The following is a 21,000-nucleotide window of genomic DNA, read 5'->3' on the forward strand; positions in this document are numbered from 1 at the left end:
ACTGTCAGAAAATAGATCCAGTGTGAAAGTTTATACAGTTCCCAGTGATTTCTTTGTTATAAATAACATTTTTAAATGTGTATTTTTCTGAACAGAAAAAAATAACAGTTCACTTTATGAATACTTTCATATTTACAATGCCCTTTTAAAAATAGTAAGTTAAAAGAGAATATTGTGATGTCAGCTACAATATTTCTAAAATTAAAAAAAAATGAAGAACTCAAATATGCTAGTCTAATGAGATACAATATTTTTCACTACACTGAAAGGTTATGGAACAGAGTACTTCAGGTTTATATACACAATTTTTACATTTACAGGCATGAACAATATTATATTTTGACACATTTATGTACTACTGAATAAGCATTTGAAGTCACAATCTGTGAAATAAGTATAGAAAGAGCATATACCTCATTCTGACGTTAACTTAAAAACAGAACAGAAATGTTTAGTTTTTGTGTGTGTGTGTGAAGTTTTGTGTTTTTATAGACTATTAGAATAGAAAATGGATATAACAAATACAGGTCTAAGTTGTTTCGGTAGAAATTTAAGTTCAGAACAATTCACAGAATGGTAAGATGTGTTTATTCAATTGCTTGTTTTATCTCTAATTTCCCATCTAGTTTACAAAACAACGAGCTTGCTCAAAATATGTCTCATTGTTACAACCGTCATTTCTTTTTTACTGTTTTATATTCTACCTCTCCATTCTCTTATGTTCAACTTTCTGTAACGGAGCTCATTACCAAGGTGATAGGGGACTAGTTTCAAAGGCAACATGAATCAAGAAAATATCAAGCCAGTGGTTTCCTTCAGGACATTCATATATTTTTTGTGTTAGAAAGAAAATCTTTCCTTGGGTGCAGTGATATCACTCTGAGAAACCAATTACTTTCCAAATATCTGCAATACTATTTTTGACATAGCTAACTAAGTCATGTAGGAAAGCTTACTATAGCTATATGGTATATAATTTTATCTCGTATTATCTACAGTTCTTACACAGTAAACAGAAAAATGGATTTAAAATATTTGATTAGTATTAACAATTGGACAATTTGTTTGAGTCATTTTTATACATTGGCCATCCACAGCTTGGCTTTTTTATTTCTGTGTAGCAATAATGATCCATAGTTCTCTCTGTTTACCTCAAACATCCAAAACAACAAGGGACATTTTTGAACAATCTGTAATATTCTTCTTGGATCTAAAAAAAAAGAAAAAGAAGAAAGTAAGAAACGTGAAACATAACTGTAACAATCACATCAAATTATTTTCAAATCACAACAAATTGTTATATTTGGTTTTCTAAATTATTGTTGCTTTCTGATTATCTGTCAGAATACACTCAAGTGAATGTAAGCTGTATTTATACTCCTACTAGCAAGTTTTTTAAAAGCACATTTCCCTATGAACAGCTAAGCATTGTGATTATTTTGACACTAAAATGTACTGCACTTAGGCAATAAAGGCACAAGTAATAAATCTATGAGAATGAGAATTTTTATCAATTTGGTAACTGGTGCTACATAAATATGCTATAAGGTTGACAAAAATAACAAATTGCTTACCTTTCTAGATAAAACACACAGGAATAAGAAGATGAACATCCCCTGGAAGGCATTGCTGATGGTGAAGAGGTAAGCTGTCACCACCGATGCATGTACAACATGGAGCACTCCAAAGATCCAGGTGGTGCCAAGGAGGAACAGGAGAGCAAGGGCTCCTCTGGCACAAGACCTAGAACAAATTTGCAATGTTCCAGCTAAGAAAGCTATGCATACTTAACATATCCTCAAATTCCTCAAATTATGTGGGAAGTCAGTTTTTGAATAACCAAGAAATCTTCGGTAAGGACCACCAACAATTTTGAAACTGACAAATTATGCTATAGTTGCATGGGACAGGCTAGGGTATACTCGTGCACTGTGGCTGAGATGTGCTTCCAAATTCAAGGCAGCATTTTTAAAATCTGGTATTTTTCGAGGAATTTCCTTAATCTTAAAATATTTTCATCTGTGTGTATGCTTTGATCTCAAATCTAATGTTGCAGGAACTCCCAAAGGTAAGACAGATAGCTGTTAGGAAGTATTCTCCCTAAGAAACCTTGAAGAGAATACCATGTGGATTTAGGTCAGCACATGGGCAGGACATCAAAGGATACTTCTGCTTTCCTTTCAGGCTTAGGAGAGAACATGTAAAATATAAAACAAGATTTTTTTTTTTTTTTGCTTTTGCAATACAGTTACCTCAAAGTAAGTTCATGTTAGAATGCTGATTTCTTAAAAAAAATACAGGCACATACTCACTTTTACACATTTTCAACTTATTGCCTGTGAGTTTTGGTAAAACAATATTCAATCCTGCTCACTGAGGACACTGCCTTGAAAATGAGGTAACTAATACTTATTTTCTCATTCATTCTTAGTGCAATCATTCTTTCCTGCAGAAGATGTTTTTGCAGTGTACCACAGAAAATGAGTCATTCTCAACTTTATTAAAGCCAGCAAACTACATGTAACTATGAATGTTGAGGAGTAAAAGAAAGTAATCAATCAAATATTTGCTAAATCCGAACTATAAATCTTGTGCAAGATATTGAAACTACAGGAGTGTTCCCAAGAGACCCAAACGTCAGTTGTTTCTAATGTTCCCTACAGTACACTTCAGTTTTTCCTGAACAAACCATTTTCAAGGTCTCAATAAATCAGTTTTAAAGGGAGGGAGCTGAGGAAAAATCATGGCGGAATGCAAACTAGAAATCACAAGGAAGAAACACTGATACTAAGAGCTGAGAAATGCTTTGCAAAAGAAGTTCACTAAGGCCAACTTTTGTCTTAAAATGCAGTCATCATCTTTTCGTTCAAAGGGGAATATGTTCCAAAAGATTGCTATACTTACTATTTAATCTGTGGTGATTATAGGCTTATTAAACATATTAAATACTATTTAGCAATACTATTTAGTATTCTAAATATGATGGGGGAAACTGTGAAATAATCATTTAAAAAATGTCCTTCCAAAAATTATTTCTACTTTAAGTTACTAAAACTTTTAATCACTAAAGAAAATACAGTTGAAGAAAGACTTACCTTATGTTCTCACAGCAACTAACTTCTGGTTTCAACCCCGCAGTGTGACGAAAAACTTTGTATATAATAACTCCAAATGCCAAGAGATTAACCTGAGAATATAAATTAATTTCAACAAAGATAATTTTCATAGTAAACTGGATACATGTAAAGGAAATAAACAAATAGCAAAGATATCTAATAAATAGAAACCAATAAATCATGGCATTTTTATGTATATTAAGAAGTACAAACCCTCCGGTAGACATATGCAAACAAATATGTGGTTGATCTTTACAATATCACTGAAAATTGTCAGTACAAATCACAGCTAGTACAACTTGCCAGATTGTATTAAGCACCTGTTCAAGAACTTCTTCAGATGCTAAAATCACTTCTACAGATTGATGAATTATCTTCTGCCAACAATATGGTTAATATACATATTAAGATAAATTTTCGTTTGAAAAACTTTATGAACACTTGAGAAATCAAATTTTTGTTCATGAAATTGTGTGCTGTTTCTTTGAAAAGAAGTTTTAGTGATAGTTCTGTCAATCCTTTGAAAATTTAAACTGGAAAAGAGAAATTGAAAGGAAATTTGAAAACAACAAAACACCCTTAATTTCTACTGTTAGAAAATGTTTGAATGTACTTTCTTTTGTATGGTTCATCTAGCTATCTCTCCTAATATTATGTTGAGATTTCTTTTCCCTAAATTTAATCTCATAAACTTTCAAAATATTAATCAGTGAAATATATGTTTAAAGGCATATGCATTTTGATAAACATTTATATTCTATTATATATATTCCACAATATTGGTTATATAGAATGCATGGAATTTTTACCCCTTCTAAAATGACTGCATTATGAAAAACTTCCTCTTCTTTTCTTTCCTTTTCTTATACTTTTGGAGACTTGTAAGTCATATGTGCAGTGTCAGAGGATTAAATGAGGGGTATATTTTAAATGTATATCTATTTTAACATAAGCATACTAATAATAAAAATATTAAAATTATAGAAATAACTTGTAGGTTAATCTTTTATTGAATATATTTTATTAATCCAAACAAATTTTTCAAAAGCCAGTTTGTAACTACAGTAGCAAAGTACAATATTTTAATTTTCAGCTAACTCTTATACTAGGATTTCAGAAATTTATAGAAAAATTCTGTTTTTTCTTCCATATTCTAAGGATTTTATATAGCTTCTAAAAATGAAATTTACTAGTTACTATTATAAAAAGCAGTATAAAATAATGGATCAGATAATTTCATGTTGTCATATCTCCATGGAGAGGTCCTTGAGAGAAAGTCTTGGAGGAATATGGATCTAGTCTCTTCTTCCTGCTTCCAAATGCTTATTACTTAAATTATACGATTAATTAATTCTAATTACAGTAAGGTTTCCATACAAAGAAAGACTTCAGCAATTGCAGAGGGGAGATAAAATATAATTAAATTGATTCAGTTGACAAGTTTCGCCCTATTGTATGCTCAAATAACTAACTGAAATGACAATTTAATAATATTTAATTTTACAAATAGTCTCTGCTACTTATGAAAGAGAGATGCATAGCATTTTCTAGGCTTCTATAGCTATAACTTCTTTAAATAAATTTGGGAACAACACTTGTATTTAATTTTATAAGCATATATATGTTTTTTAAAATAATAAAAATTATTAAAATTTGGTTAGTATAAATAATATACTCAAAATATTATTGGTTTGAAAATCTTCAAAGAATTTTTATGAGGTGTTTATATTGAACTTGTTAACTCAACAGAAGAGTTATAAGATAAAATAACTTTAAATGTTAAAATAATTGTTCACTAATGCATAAATTTTCTAAGTTAGTGATTTAAATTTATAATATTTATTAAATAAGGTTTCTTAAACTTCTGTTATTGATAAAACAAATTTAAAAAATAGTTGCTTATATTGTTATGGTTTCTTAGAAATGCATATACATTTTGGATATGGTTTTACATCATATGCTAAAATAGTGAAGAGTAAAAATGGAACATTCTTTATGGGTGATCTAGCTGTGGAAAGTACATGTTTTCCACATAAAAGGGAAAATGTTTACATACTTATAAAAACCAGGTGCTGCTAGACAAACAAGAGACAATTCTTAGTCCATAAACATATTTTCGCAATTGTAAGATAAAACAGATTAAAGCATTTTAATCAAAAGGTATTATGGTTTTATGCAATGAAAACAATCACAAATACATTGTATTATCAATGACAATAATACAAATATATGGAGCTTTTTATTTGCATGTATTAAAAACATTTTATAAAGGGTCAACTAAGTGTCTGGTGTATTGGTGAGGTCTGGGTACGTATTAATGAACAAAACAGACACTGCCCTTTGTTCTCATAAACTTATTAAGAAAATAGATAGTAAAAAAAAAATCATACAAATACTTACAATTCTACAAACTGTGAAAAATGCTACTAAGTCACAAATTTAGACTGTTAGGAGACGCAAAATGAAGGTGGACTACAATGAAGGTTTGGGAAGTATGTCTCTTAAGATTTAGCATTTTAAACCAGACATGACGACTGAAAATGCATTAGCAGATCAAAAATGAGGGAGAAAAGCATTCTATGGAGCAAAATGGCATAGAAAAAAGCCATGAGGCTTAAGAATATGGTATGCCTTTACGGAATTACCAGCAGTGGTGGCTGAAGTGTAGTAAACATAGGGAAGGGTAGCGGGAGACAAGGTAGACAAAAGATGAAGAGTACTTAGATTTTATCTTAAATGCAAAGGTTTTTTAATTTATTCTTTCACTCAAGAATCACTTATGCACTATAGTCCTTTTCCTCAAGGAACTTACAGTACAGTGGAGGAGATGGCCAGTCAACAGGCAAGTACACATTATTTAGGAAGTGCCATGCAGTTGTTTGCAGAGTAGAGTAGAAGGACACAGGTGATGATACACTAATGTATGATTTCTAAGCCAGTCTTGAGTGACCAATAGAGCCAAAGGAGTGAAACACAAAGAAAATAAGTGATTTGTCTGGATCTCAGTTGCTGGACCTGTCTATATATACTCACTGACTCAGACTCAGTGGCTCCAAATAATATCCTTAGGCTCCATCTAACTTTTCTGCTTGGAAATCTAATGGGAATCCTGAGTTAAAATGTCAAAAATTAAACTGCTATTCTTCTCCTAAAGAACCTATTTTTGTTGTAACATATCCCACCTCACGAAAAAAAAGTTATCTCATTTTCTAGCAGATTAAGTTTATTCATCAGCAAACCTTTCATCTCTACCTTCAAAACATATTCAGAATATGACCACCACTTACCGTCTTCACAGCTCTTATCCTGGAAGAGGCCACCATCATGCCTCTTCTGGGTTATTGCAAAAGCCTCCTAATTGGTCTCTCTGCTTGCATCCTTGCCTTCCTACAATCTTTTCTCATTACAGCAGAAAGATTGAGACTTTTAAAATGTAAGTCAGACCACTTCTGTAGTCAGAACCCTACAAGGGCTTCCCATCTCAGAGTTAAACCTGAGGATCTCACAATAGATTCTAAGGTCTGAAATGATATACTTCTTCCCTCAAGTCCTACTTCTCTGTGCTTTGATCACTTCACTCCACTCACATTGGATTCTCTGTTCTTCCTCCAGCACACAAAGCATGACTTCAGGCCTTTGTCCTTGTTGGACCTTTAGATATCCCCTTAGCTCATTACCTCACCACCTCTGTTTAAATGCTCTTTATCTACCTACTGCCTCCCAGTGTACCTTTGTGAAAAACTGAAATCCAAATAATAAAATCAGATCCGAATTCAATTCTATGGAAATGCAGAGCATGATCACACTCTACTGTTTTGGACAATGAAAATTCTGTATGTCAACATATTCTTCCCTTGCCTTAGTCAGTAGAAAACTGACAAAGACTTTCCTTAATCAAACTGCAGTCAAGTTCCTCTGAGCCCTCTTCTCATCTTGGCCTCGACCCTGAGCTTCAGTGACATCCTTGCAGTGCCTAGTTTTAGCAAGAATCCTTCTGAATCAGCTTAGAGAGGATTTTTCCCACTCTTGATATGTGATCATTTTCAAATTCCTCATCTCCTGTCCTTGATATCTGATCACCCTGGCCTGCCATTCAGTAAGAAAACTCTTAAAAATAAGTTTAGCAAGAATTCTCCCTACATTTGATGTCTCCTCTTAGTAGTTTTTCATCTGCTATCCCCACCCACTACCTCACACATAACCTGTTCCTTGGCTGTAAATCCCCAGTTGCCCTTATTGTATTCAGAGTTGAGCTCAATCTTCCCTATTTTGATAGTTTTGACACGTCTCACAATAGTCTGGAATAAAGTCTTCCTTACCATTTTAACAAGTGTCAGAATAACTTTTTCCTTAACCAAACTCAGAGTCAAATCCAAGGTCATATTATAATATTCAGCACATTTGGGATAACTGGAAAAACCTAAATTTACTCTTTTTACACTGCCTGCATTCTTTCTTTCTCCATAAATATATAAGCTACTTTAAATTCTTTTTCTAATAGAGTTAAAAAAAAAACTTAAACAAAGAAACAGTATCACCTAAAGGCACATTACTTTACTTAGAGGTGGAAATTAAGTTGAAGCTCTATGCATTTTACATGGTACAGAAAAGTATCTTTTGGGAGGAAATGTTTTATGAAGTAATCATGAACAGTCTGAGATGAGATAAAAACAAAAGCTCAGAACAAGGTTACGTAGAATTAAAAAGTATTTCTAATAATAAGAAATAGCTTGCAATTATTCCAGAAGTAATGACTTTGAGGACTGATAGAGAAATATCTGTATTTTAGGTTAAATAGTTGGGAAGATACTATTAACACTGTGTTTACAAGCAATGGCTACAGCAACAATAAAAAAACTTGAATACTTCAGTAAGTCTTTAAAATATAATAGAAATCATTAATATTAACCTTAATTAGGAAAATGTTGCCTTCAAAATGATTCACACTTTTGCTCATTAGTGCTTACCTATGTGTGTTTATTTTATAAGCTGTGGTTCCCTTATTACTTATCTCTAACGTTAGTGTCACAAAAAAGCACAGGGGCTAATTAATGACTTGTGAATCAACAGAGTCATTCATTACCATTTTTGTCTCAATTTTTAAAATACAGTTGTAGTTTGTCAACCAGGAGTCCATAATACTTTTCTAGGAATAAACAGGACAAAGACCTTACATGGCAAACATAAGGACTCTGAAATTCATTGCTGTACTTTAGACTACAGAAGAGAATGAAAATAGTTGTGGAAAAAAAACCATTCAAAGTCCTGGAAGCTTAAAATCAGTTCCCTTGCTTCATCTTAAGGGATGTTTATCTATACAGAGATCTGTTTCTTCACTTCACTGATACATGCAGTTACTTCAAAGTTTGGCACACATGTTTGACAGAGTGCATTAAAAATTTTTAAGTGCCTTAGTTTTTTAAACTAGAAATTTAAATAGATGGGCTGGTGACAGAGCGAGAGCTAATTCTGAAAGATTTTGACCTACAGGTACATTCAACCCAAGGGCTTCAAATTCAGACTTCAGAATAAAGCATCCCAATCAGTCATTTTTTTTCTTAGTCTTTTTCTCAATAATTGATGAAGCCATCTATATGCTGATGTCAGATCTCACCAGAAAGAATGAGAAAATTTCTCTTACAGCACTTTTAGTCTCATGCTTTAATTTTTCATATATATCAAACAGGATCCAGTTCATTTAAGAATGTGTCATGATCACAACTGCTATATCCTTTCAAATAGTTTTATTACCTTTAAATTAACTGGCCTAGAACAAAACTGCTTCTGCCATGGACAAAAGGTGGGTTTCTACTGGCTTACCAAGAGGCCATTAAAAAAATAAAATAAAAACATTCTCAATCCCTAGGCCACTGCAGAGATGGCTGAGTAGCTTTTAATTTAAGCTTTAAAGTGCAAAGATATAATCTATTAAATTAAAAAAAAGTCTACTAGCTAGATTGGAATTAAGTACTTAGAGTTTTGTCTTCTGTCTGATTTTTTAAAAATTATTTCCCAGCTGGAATCACTTATTTACATGCCTTAGTTACAGTATATTCATATAGTATTGTGGTATGTGGTAAGTGGAGTAATATGCCCCTTCCAAAAAAAAAATGTCTACACCCTAATGTCTGGGACCCTGTGAATATAGCAAAAGGGATTTTACAGATAGAATTAAGGTTATAATTCTATGCTTAGGATAGAAAGACTTTAGGATAAGAAAGTTATCCTGGATAAAATAAGGACTCAATGTAAATATGTGAGCCCTTAAAAACGAAAGAGGAAGGCAGAAAAGATTCAGCAGAGATGGCACAGAAGGCAGGAGAGATGAGGCATAAGTGAAGGTCTAAGAGAGACGATCAAGCAGGCCATGTGTCAGGAAATGTGGGAGGCTTTACAGATTGAGACTGACCTCTATCTAACAGTCAGCAAAGAAATCAATTGCATGAAACTGAATTTGGCCAACAATCTGAATAAACACAGAAACAAATTCTCCCCCAAAGCCTCCAGAAGAGCTGATGCCTTGATTTTAGCCCAGTGAGACTCTGAGCATAGGAATCAGCTGAGCTGCACTGTGCCCAGACCTCTGACCTACCGCACTGTGAACTCACAGATTTGGGGTGTTTTAAGCCACTAAGTTTGCAATAATTCGTTATGACAGCATTAGAACACTAATACAGGGTGTTTCTATTGCTAATTATATAGGTATAGATATAAAACACCCTATAATTACAGCATTTCTTATTTTTAAAATAAAAAAAAATTAAATCCAGCTTAAAATAAATATTAATTTACCAATAACTCATAAATATTATTGATGTTCCAGATATTTGATGGGTAGTCAATTATATGAAAGCATTTATTATTTGTGGATTCTGCTTCTGTGTTTCCTAAAATAAAAAAGGATCAAGACAAGTTATAACTTGTAAAAGACGTCCTTTCCAGCAAGTAATAAATGCAGTTTGTACTTTCAGGTACCTGTCACATTTTCTTCATTATAATACCTGTCTTTATAGACCTTTTTCATAGTGCTGCCAGATTAGTAAATAAAAATATAGGATGCCAGTGAAAGTTGAATTTCAGATAAACAACAAATTAATCTTTTAGTATAAGTATGTTCCATACAATATTGGGGACATAGTTATACTTAAAAAAATAATTTGTTGTTTATCTGAAAGTCAAAGTATGTGGGCATTCGGAAATTTGTTTGACAACTCTGACTTCTTAGCTTTCAAGCTATTTTCACATCTGATCTTTTCTATACTCTGAGGACACTGACTTCTTAGTAGAAAATCCCAAGGACATTATCCTCTTGATGAAGGCTGATCTATAACTGTTTGAAAAGAGATCTCAAAAGAATAGAGGGTCAATTTTCAGAAGTTGCAACCATTGTGGAGCCTGAACATGTGTGTATGTGCTAAGACTGATAAAATACCCTGAAGGTATATAGTGGCTGAAAGCACATATAAAAGGTTTGAGCTCAGTAAAGAGTATAACCAGGCTCGGCAGAACTCCCCCTGGAAAGTCCAAGATCTGCACGGTGAAGCTGTGCCAGGAAGCAATGGATTGGGTTGGCACCTGTTAAAAACTTTTTGCTAATAAATTAATATTTAGAAACTAAATTTCCAAAGTTTAGATGCGAAATTTCTTTAATATAAATTTAGGGAAAAACCCACAGAAATTATGATGTCACCGTGTTTGTTGACCTTTTGTCAGAATTGTGGAGTGGAATAACTTTTCCCCTACATATACCTCCATGACACTGCTAGGAAGCATTTCTCTCCTAACATCATAAACCTCATCTTGTTTAACATTCCTGAGGCTCAGAACTGAGCATCTTGGGAATATCTACAGAGCTAAGAGATGCTTCTCTCCTGAAATTATTAGCACCTGGCTCAGGAGGGCGTAGACTACAGAGAAATGGGAATGTAGTCTACAAATTATATGAAAAAAAAAGTAATCTGAAACATATGAAAAAATCTGAAAACAATATATTTAAGTAGGTTCTAAATATCATGAGAGGAGAGTATCCCTCATAGATTACTCTGGGGTATTAAGAGTATTCCTGATACTTCACTAATCAATCTCTTGAGGTTTACACTTTAAAACACAGCAATACTCTCCTACCAGGCCTTGACTGCTCGGATATACAACTGGATGAATAGTTTTTCTGGTATAAAATAGCATTTTTCATATACTCGATGACTACTATAAAATTGAGGCTCAAATCAATAACAAAAATAATAACTAATATTTATTGTTTTCTATGTGCCAGACACTATTCTAAGTTTTCCTTATTTATTCGTTTATTTAACCCTCACATGAACTTTATGGGGTAAGTTTTCTTAGTCTTCTTAATATTATCGTTACAGATGTTCCCTGATTTACCATGGTTTGATTTAGGATTTTTCAACTTTATGGTGGTGTGAAAATGATATTAATTCAGTAGAAACCGTACTTCAAATTTTGAATTTTGGTTTTTCTCGGTCTTGTGATATATGGTATGATATTCTTTTGATGCTGGGCAGCAGCAGCGAGGCTCAGCTCCCAGTCGCACCACTGTCACCAGGGTAAACAACCAGTACACTGACAAATATCTGTACCCATACAACCACTCTGTTTTTCACTTTCAGTACAGTAGTCAATAAATTACATGAGGTATTCAACACTTTATTATAAAATAGGCTTTGTGTTAAAATATTTGCCCAATTTTAGGCTAATGTAATTGTTCTGAGCATGTTTAAGGTAGGCTAGGCTAAGCTATGATATTTGATGGGTTGGCTGTATTAGATTCATTTCGACTTAGGATGGGTTTACTGAGCCATAACCTCATTGTAAGTCAAGTAAGATCTGCATCATTACATTTATTTCACATTTATGGCAACAGAGACATAGAGAAGTTAAATAATTGGCCCAAAGTGAAACAGTTAAGATGTAGCAGAGCCAAGATTCATACCTAGAGGACAGATTCTACAGTTTATGCTCCTAAGAACTCTGCAAAACTACCAAACTACAGATGAAGGATAGGTAAAGAGAAGTTAAATTGACATCTAAAAGTTTAAGAATTTGTTTAGACAATTATTTATTTTGACTACTAATAGTAACTTTATTTTAGAAACGGTTGAAAGTAGAAGAGGAAAACATTAATGAGTAGTGACTTGGTTAGCTATTAGGCGTTAGTGTTCATTGAACTTAGTCAAGAAACCAGTAACACTGAACAGGATGTAGTGTTTTATGCCAATGATCCCCTAACGGAGACACCTGCCTTCTGTTCTCTGTGGTCAAGGATCTAAGAAAGTGATAGTCTTTCCTGTGCTGGTTAATAACAAAGCTTTATATCCTTTAGAGTTGAAATATGGTTACTGGGTTCATGTCAGTGGTCTAAGTGGAATGCAAAATAATCTACTGTTGCACAGGAAAAACACATTAGAATTCCTATTGATATTTTTTCCAAGGAAAAATTAAGGTTTACTACATAAAATATAGAGGACACTGTTGCCCTCACTTTTTCTACATCACATGTCACACGACAGATATAAGCCATTGGGAGGGATAAGTGCTTGTTACCAAAGGTAGCGGAGTCCCCCCTCCCCACCCCGCCCTTTTGTTATCTTTCAGCCTCCTGCAGCGTATGGAATGTGTACCTGCTAGGTGGATTTCCAGATCACATTATGTAGTTTAATAAAGTAACCCTAATAAAATGAAAAAAGTAAGATCTAATGTCTCCAAGTGCACTTTGGATTAAAATGAATACTGCTAAAGTATACACGAAGGAGAAAATGACACAACTGACTTTTTTCCTACTACTAGACTGAGTTATTTGCCAGACAAGTTGAAAGTCCATGTAAGTCAGTCAAGTTAAAATCCACAAATGGATTCCAATTCCAGCTCTGACATTTATTTATTTAATTCCTTGTATTACACGTTCCTTGTCTGTAAAATATGGATAATATTAGTACATATTTCACAGGGTTTTTGCATGTATTAAATTACATAATTAATGTAAAGTACTTAGAATAGTGTTCAATATATACATTCCCAACAAGCATCAATTATTATCACTAATAGTTATTAATTCATATGGAAAGATGTTAGTCCAAATTGCCTCAAACATTTGAAGTGTCTAACAATAAATATAGTGAATATTTACTAACAATTGGATAAACATTATTTTGTCATAGTCTCATTGGACCTATAAATAGCACCTTAAAAAAACAGAACTTTTATCTGTCAGTCTTTATTTTAGGCAATATGTCTTCAACAGAAAATTTAAGATCTTTTTTTCCACTTTCAGGATTTTCCTCTAAAATAATGTCAGGAAAACAAATACTTAGATATAATTCAACAATAAGTCAATTCTTTATTGTTCATGTAAACAATTTCTCATTTTTGTTAAAACTCCTCTAAGGTAGAATTGAAATTTCAAAGTCAAAAATCTAGCTATTTTTAAGAATTTTATAGAAAAGGAAGGAGTAACTGTATTTCAAAGGGCAATCAATATGTAAAATTACAAGAAACCTTAATATAAGAAATATATTCTTAATAAATCCAATATGATATTCTAGGATATTTTATGGGAGAGGATAGTTATCTTTTCTTACATCACTCTAGTGTAGAACAGGGGTTAGCATACTTTTTCTGTAAAGGGCCAGATAGTAAACAGTTTAGATTTTGAGGGCCATATGGTCTCTATCATAACTACTCAATTCTTCCTACCATTAAAACAGCCTTACAAGAATATCCAATGAAGAAAAGACAGCCTCTTCAATAAATGGTGCTGGGAAAACTGGACAGCTACATTAAAAGAATGAAATTAGAACACTCCCTAACACCATACACAAAAAATAAACTCAAAATGGATTAAAGACCTAAATGTAAAGACAGACACTATCAAACTCTTAGAGGAAAACATAGGCAGAACACTCTATGACATAAATCACAGCAAGATCCTTTTTGACCCACCTCCTAGAGAAACGGAAATAAAAACAAAAATAAACAAATGGGACTTAATAAAACTTAAAAGCTTTTGCACAGCAAAGGAAACCATAAACAAGACAAAAAGACAACCCTCAGAATGGGAGAAAATATTTGCAAATGAAGCAACTGACAAAGGATTAACCTCCAAAATTTACAAACAGCTCATTCAGCTCAATATCAAAAAAACAAACAACCCTATCCAAAAATGGGCAGAAGACCTAAATAGACATTTCTCCAAAGAAGATATACAGATTGCCAACAAACACATGAAAGAATGCTCAACGTCATTAATCATTAGAGAAATTCAAATCAAAACTACAATGAGGGGCTTCCCTGGTGGCGTAGTGATTGAGAGTATGCCTGCCAATGCAGGGGACATGGGTTCGTGCCCCGGGCCAGGAAGATCCCACATGCCACGGAGCAGCTAGGCCCGTGAGCCATGGCTGCTGAGCCTGTGTGTCCGGAGCCTGTGCTCCACAACAGGAGAGGCCACAACAGTGAGAGGCCCGTGTACCACAAAAAAAAAAACCAACAAAACAAACAAACAAACAAAAATACTACAATGAGCTCTCTTCTCACACGGGTCACAATGGCCATCATCAAAAAATCTACAAACAATAAATGCTGGAGAGGGTGTGGAGAACAGGGAACCCTCTTGCACTGTTGATGGGAATATAAATTGATACAGCCACTATGGAGAACAGTATGGAGGGTCCTTCAAAAATTAAATATAGAACTACCATACGACCCAGCAATCCCATTACTGGGCATATACACTGAGAAAACCATAATTCAAAAAGAGTCATGTATCACAATGTTCATTGCAGCTCTATTTACAATAGCCAGGACATGGAAGCAACCTAAGTGTCCATCGACTGATGAATGGATAAAAAAGATGTGACATAGGGCCTCCCTGGTGGCGCAAGTGGTTGAGAGTCCGCCTGCCGATGCAGGGGATACGGGTTCGTGCCCCGGTCTGGGAGGATCCCATATGCCGCGGAGCGGCTGGGCCCGTGAGCCATGGCCGCTGAGCCTGCGCGTCCGGAGCCTGCGCGTCCGGAGCCTGTGCTCCGCAACGGGGGAGGCCACAACAGTGAGAGGCCCGCATACCGCAAAAAAAAAAAAAAAAAAAAAAAAAAAAAAAAGATGTGACATATATATACAATGGAATATTAGTCGGCCATAACACGAAATGAAATTGAGTTATTTGTAGTGAGGTGGATGGACCTAGAGTCTGTCATACAGAGTGAAGTAAGTCAGAAAGAGAAAAACAAATATAGTATGCTAACATATATATATGGAATCTAAAAAACAAACAAAAAAATGGTCATGAAGAACGTCGGGGCAAGATGGGAATAAAGACGCAGACCTACTAGAGAATGGACTTGAGGTTATGGGGAGGGGGAAGGGTAAGCTGGGATAAAGTGAGAGTGTGGCATGGACATATATACACTACCAAATGTAAAATAGATAGCTAGTGGGAAGCAGCCGCATAGCACAGGGAGATCAGCTCAGTGTTTTGTGACCACCTAGAGGGGTGGGATAGGGAGGGTGGGAGGGAGGGAGATGCAAGAGGAAAGAGATATGGGGATATATGTATATGTATAACTGATTCACTTTGTTATAAAGCAGAAACTAACACACCATTGTAAGACAATTATACTCCAATAAAGATGTTAAAAAAAAATAACAGCCTTAGACAATACTGAAACAAATGAATGTGACTGTATCCCCAAAACACTTTATATATTAAAACAGGCTATGGCTATTGTAGACTCCTGGTATAGAATCCAAGATCCATAAGGGTAAGGACTTTTTAATATTTTATTCACTGATGTATTCCCAAGGTATAGCACAAAGTCTGACATATAAAAGATGCTCAATAAACATTTGTTGAATGAATATGAGGATGAAGGGTGGTATGCCCCAATCCCAGGTATCCTTAATGGCTTATGTAAAGGAACATTCAACCATTAATCTGACTAAACATTTAAAAAATTATATTTTGTTACATCTTGCATCTTGCAGATTTTGACAAAACAATATCTCACTAGAAATCTATAATCTGTAGATCAATATACCAATGGAAACTGAGAGAAATAGTTATCAAAGTGTAATGACTCTCTGGGAATAATTTTGAGAAAAGGGAAATAATTAAGTTACATCTCCTTTATTTTATGAATGGATACCTTGGGATATATAAAACATTTTGCATCTAACAGAAACCACAGACCTATGGACTTTATGAGGTATATTCATTAATCAGACTTGGGCACACAAAAGTCTTAATCAACAAGTGGGCAGAAAACTGCCTCATTAGGAAAATATCTTCCCACATCCCCCTGAGGTAATAGTTAAATAATTGCTCTATTTTATTATGGCTAAAATTCCATAGCAATATATAATCGTCTTATGACTTAAAAAATATGCACACTTCATATTTTTAACATGTTTCCATTAGGAATATTTTAATAGCTGGATATTTTCAATGTTTGAAAGAATAATTTACTAGTCTCCAAACAGAATTAAAAGGTGGAGAGAACTAGAAATTTATAAACACGAAGGGTAAAGTGGCCTCTGTGGGTGTAAGTGAATTTCATGAGCTTATTTTTATGGCTGGTTTCAACTGCAGATGGTTATAAGCCATAGAAAGATACTAGAAAACAAAGGTGAAGTAGAAAAACTATATGTGAAGAGTATTTACAACAATTGTTCGATTTAATGTGACAATGAAAACTAATAATGAAATTTAATATATAAACAAGGAAAAATGTTCCTCGTATATGCTTGCTGTATAAAATGAGGATAGAGGTTAGTAACAGTTAAAAAGTTTATACAAACATATAAATCATTAAGCTGTTACTTAGCATCTGATAGAACTTTAACAATTAAATTCAAAGATGTATCTAGTTATCACCAATATAAAGATAAAAAATAAAAAAAAATAAAAAAAAATAGAAGAGGGACATAAGATTGTCCCCCAAATTATTAAAAGTTTTCCTTTTTTAAATTTTAAAGGATGTTTTTATCTTTTTAATTTTGTTTGTTTCTTTTTTTTTTTAACAGTAACTCTGTATATAGAGTTGGCATTGCTATCCTCATGTACATATTAGAAATCCAGGGCATAGAAAGGACTCCATAATATGTGCTTTTTACGAATCATACTACTTTTTAAAAACTCTGATATTATTTGGCTAGGACCTCATTTTATTCAGTTAAACCTAAAATGCCAATGAAGATAGATCTAGGTAGATAGATAGATATAGCAATTATTCCTAAGGTGAAAAGAAATAAAGTAAAAAAAAGAATGAAATAATGCCATTTTCAGCAACATGGATGGACCTAGAGATTATCATACTAAGCGAAGTAAGCCAGACAGAGAAAGACAAATATACAATATCGATTATATGTGGAATCTAAAAAAAATAAAATATACAAATGAACTTATTTATAAAACAGAAAGAGACACACACACACAGAAAAAAAATTTATGGGGAGGATAAATTAGGAGGTTGGGATTAACATATACACACTACTATATATAAAATAGATAATCAACAAGGACCTACTATATAGCACAGGGAACTATACTCCATGTTTTGTAACAACCTATAAAGGAAAAGAATCTGAGTATATAAAAATATACATATATATATATATATATATATATGTATAACTGAATCACTGTGCTGTACACCTGAAACACGACATTGAAAATCAACTATATTTCAATTTAAAAGGTGATATGCTGGGCTTCCCTGGTGGCGCAGTGGTTGAGAGTCCACCTGCCGATGCAGGGGACACGGGTTCGTGCCCTGGTTCGGGAAGATCCCACATGCCACGGAGCAGCTAGGCCCGTGAGTCATGGCTGTTAAGCCTGTGCGTCCGGAGCCTGTGCTCCACAACGGGAGAGGCCACAACAGTGTGGGGCCCGCGTACCGCAAAAAAAAAAAAAAAAAAAAAGGTGATATGCTATAATGACTGCTTCACATGTTATCTCTTCTGAGAAGTCTTCCCAAAATAACCCCATTTCCACGATGATGATTTCTTTCTTTAAATTTCCTTTGGGGAAAAGAATTAACATTTTTGACTAACTACTGTACTTGGTGTGTCATTTATTTATTCATCCAACAGTATTACTTGAGTGACTATTACTCGGCAAACCTCAAGGATAATATAGTGAGAGAAAATCCATAAGGTTTTACTCTTAGAGAGCTTACAGTCCCCTGGGGGAGACAGATACGAATCAGTTATTGATCAGTCATTCAAACTAACTCCCGTGTAATTATAAATGGAGGAAAGTCTTCAAAAAGAAAAAAAAGGTGGGGGGGCTTCTTTGTAGGCATATAACAAAAAGATTCATTATAGACCAGTGAGTCAGGGATGACTTTCCTCAGAAAGTGTTGTTTGAATTGATATGTGAAAGGAGTTAACTGGATGAAGGACAGACAGAGGAAAGCCACGAGGAGTGTTTTAGTGTGGAGGTGCTGAAATGGTCAGCTACATAGAACTTCCGAGAAACTATAAAGCAGTCAATGTTATTAAAACACAAAAGCCCATGGGAGGGTCATGAGAGATGAGGCTGATCAACAGACAGGGGCCAGAACATACAGTGTCTGCAAGGGACAGTGTCCACTTTATCCCTGCTTGCTGAGGCCCAGTATTTGTTACTTCTGTTGCCCAGTGTTCTGCTCAGTTTAGAATTTACTTGAGTTTTTTATTTGTTTTCAACTTAATAAGATAAGCTCAGATATGTTTGGCAAGCTCCACCTCCAGCTTCTGCCATGGCTCATGGAGTACTGCGTGAGAATCACGTGTGTAGTGACCATTCTAACTTTCAAATGTGCCTAAATATGGAAGATAACCAGCAATATGTCACCTCTTTCCGGACCTTATCCAGATATGATGTAAGCATCGCCTTTCACCCAAATACGCTCAGGCACAGGTGGCTAAGGACAGCCACCTCCTTCGTGTATCAGGGTAGTGGAAGAAGGATTCAAAATGTCTATCATTGTGAATCTATTATTATCATTCAAAATGTCTATCAGGCATGTGGTGCTCTGTTCCAAATAAGTGTTACTCTGTAGAAAAAAAAAGTACTTTTGAAAATAGCTTTTTGAATAGAGCTGTTTTATAGGTCCATCAATACAGTGAAACCAATTTGAAGTATTTTTTTATTATCTACTTTTCACTTTCAGAAAGGTCCTGATTTTGATGATAAATAACCTAATAGGTCACTCTTATCCTTGGTTTTGACCCCAAGAGCAATGTAAAGCCATGAAAGAGGTAAACAGGGGGTGAAGAAATGTTCAGCTTTGCTTTTCCAAGATGTTACCTCAAGCTTACTGAAGTGTTGTCTTAGAGTTTTCTGTGTATACATGTCCACCTGGTACACTGTTTGGGAGCAAGATCTCTCTACTTATATCTCCTCAGTTTCTAGCACAGCCTTAACTGGGGCTTTAATACTTGATAAAATTTTGACCTATTCTGAAGCATTCAAAGTATTGTACTTATTTTTTCCCAGGTTATTTTTTCTTTTCATACTCCCTGTACTTTTATTTTGATTTAATACTACCTATACTGATTGTGTTAGTTAAAAAAATCGTATGGACTTTCCAAAGAATTCAAAAGAACAAATTATTTTTTCTAAAGAAAATAAATCTGCTAATTAGAAGTATGGAATTAAGAACAATTAAAAATGGCTGAAACACCAAATTTACCTTTCAGCTTTTTCTTGATAGGAGAAAACTGAAAAAGGAATTTGAGCAACTAGATGTCATACAGGACATTGAAAATTGCTTACTAATGAATATCAATTAAAAGAACAGTAAACATCCAGACTATCTGTATCCCATATACTGATCTATAGTCTGATATAGTCAGGATTTCCGGTAGGATTTTTTTTTTTTTTTTTTTTTTTTGCTGTACGTGGGCCTCTCACTGTTGTGGCCTCTCCCGTTGCGGAGCACAGGCTCCAGACGTGTAGGCTCAGTGGCCATGGCTCACGGGCCCAGCCGCTCCACGGCATGTGGGATCTTCCCAGACCAGGGCACGAACCCGTGTCCCCTGCATCGGCAGGCGGACTCTCAACCACTGTGCCACCAGGGAAGCCCCAGGTAGGATTTTTTGATTAGTTGTTAGATATGCTTGGCAAGTATTTAGATAAAGCAATACAAAATGGGGAAAGAGACATCTATAGTAGACAAGATCTCCATCATTTTCAGTGAAAAATAATTTATTTTGACATCTTCACTAAGTAAAACAAAGAATTGAAAGTTTATGAATAATTTTTAGAAGGAATGTAGTTGCTGCGTCTCTGACAACTCACCTTGAAACCATTTGTGCAATCTGGGAGATGGGAACAAGTTTTTCATCGACCTAACAAAGATCTACTCTCTTCAGTCTCTTGGGCAAGGAAAGATGAAAGAATATATGACAGGGAAACAACACAGAATGTAAACTTGGAAAGCATGAGCTTGCCTCTACCATTCAGTTGTTGGGTGATCCTGAGTAAACTGCTTAATCTCTATAAGCCTTAAAGTAAGCTTCCACTTATTTAAAATACAGTCAAGGGCTTCCCTGGTGTCGCAGTGGTTGATAGTCTGCCTGCCGATGCAGGAGATGTGGGTTCGTGCCCTGGTCCGGGAAGATCCCACATGCCACGGAGCGGCTGTGCCCGTGAGCCATGACTGCTAAGCCTGCACCTCCAGAGCCTGTGCTCCGCAATGGGAAAGGCCACAACAGTGAGAGACCCGCGTACCGCAAAAAAAAAAAGAAACAGTCAAAATTGCGGCTCTTAACCAAATGAGTGTGAATGAATCTCTAATGAATAAAGGCTGTGCACTAACACTGAACAACTTGGGCTCTCTTTTTGAACAGAAACCATCAGGAGGCATGTTTTTTTTCATCA

General features: G+C 34.6%; 1 protein-coding gene across 2 annotated transcripts in view; it reads right to left on the reverse strand.

Annotated features, from left to right (window-relative positions):
• Positions 1-243: 243 nt before the first annotated feature.
• Positions 244-21,000, reverse strand: part of ADGRL4 (adhesion G protein-coupled receptor L4) — a 136,713-nt gene continuing 115,956 nt past the window's right edge. For both annotated transcript variants that reach the window (XM_060084770.1, XM_060084768.1), the window contains 3 exons: positions 3,096-3,187; positions 1,575-1,743; positions 244-1,210 (listed from right to left, as the gene is read on the reverse strand). In XM_060084770.1, coding sequence (XP_059940753.1) covers positions 1,148-1,210; positions 1,575-1,743; positions 3,096-3,187 — 324 coding nt within the window. In that variant the 3' untranslated portion in view covers positions 244-1,147. The remainder of the gene's footprint in view (positions 1,211-1,574; positions 1,744-3,095; positions 3,188-21,000) is intronic.

The sequence above is a fragment of the Mesoplodon densirostris genome, chromosome 2 (genome assembly GCF_025265405.1).
Source record: "Mesoplodon densirostris isolate mMesDen1 chromosome 2, mMesDen1 primary haplotype, whole genome shotgun sequence".
NCBI classification, from domain to species: Eukaryota; Metazoa; Chordata; class Mammalia; order Artiodactyla; family Ziphiidae; genus Mesoplodon; species Mesoplodon densirostris.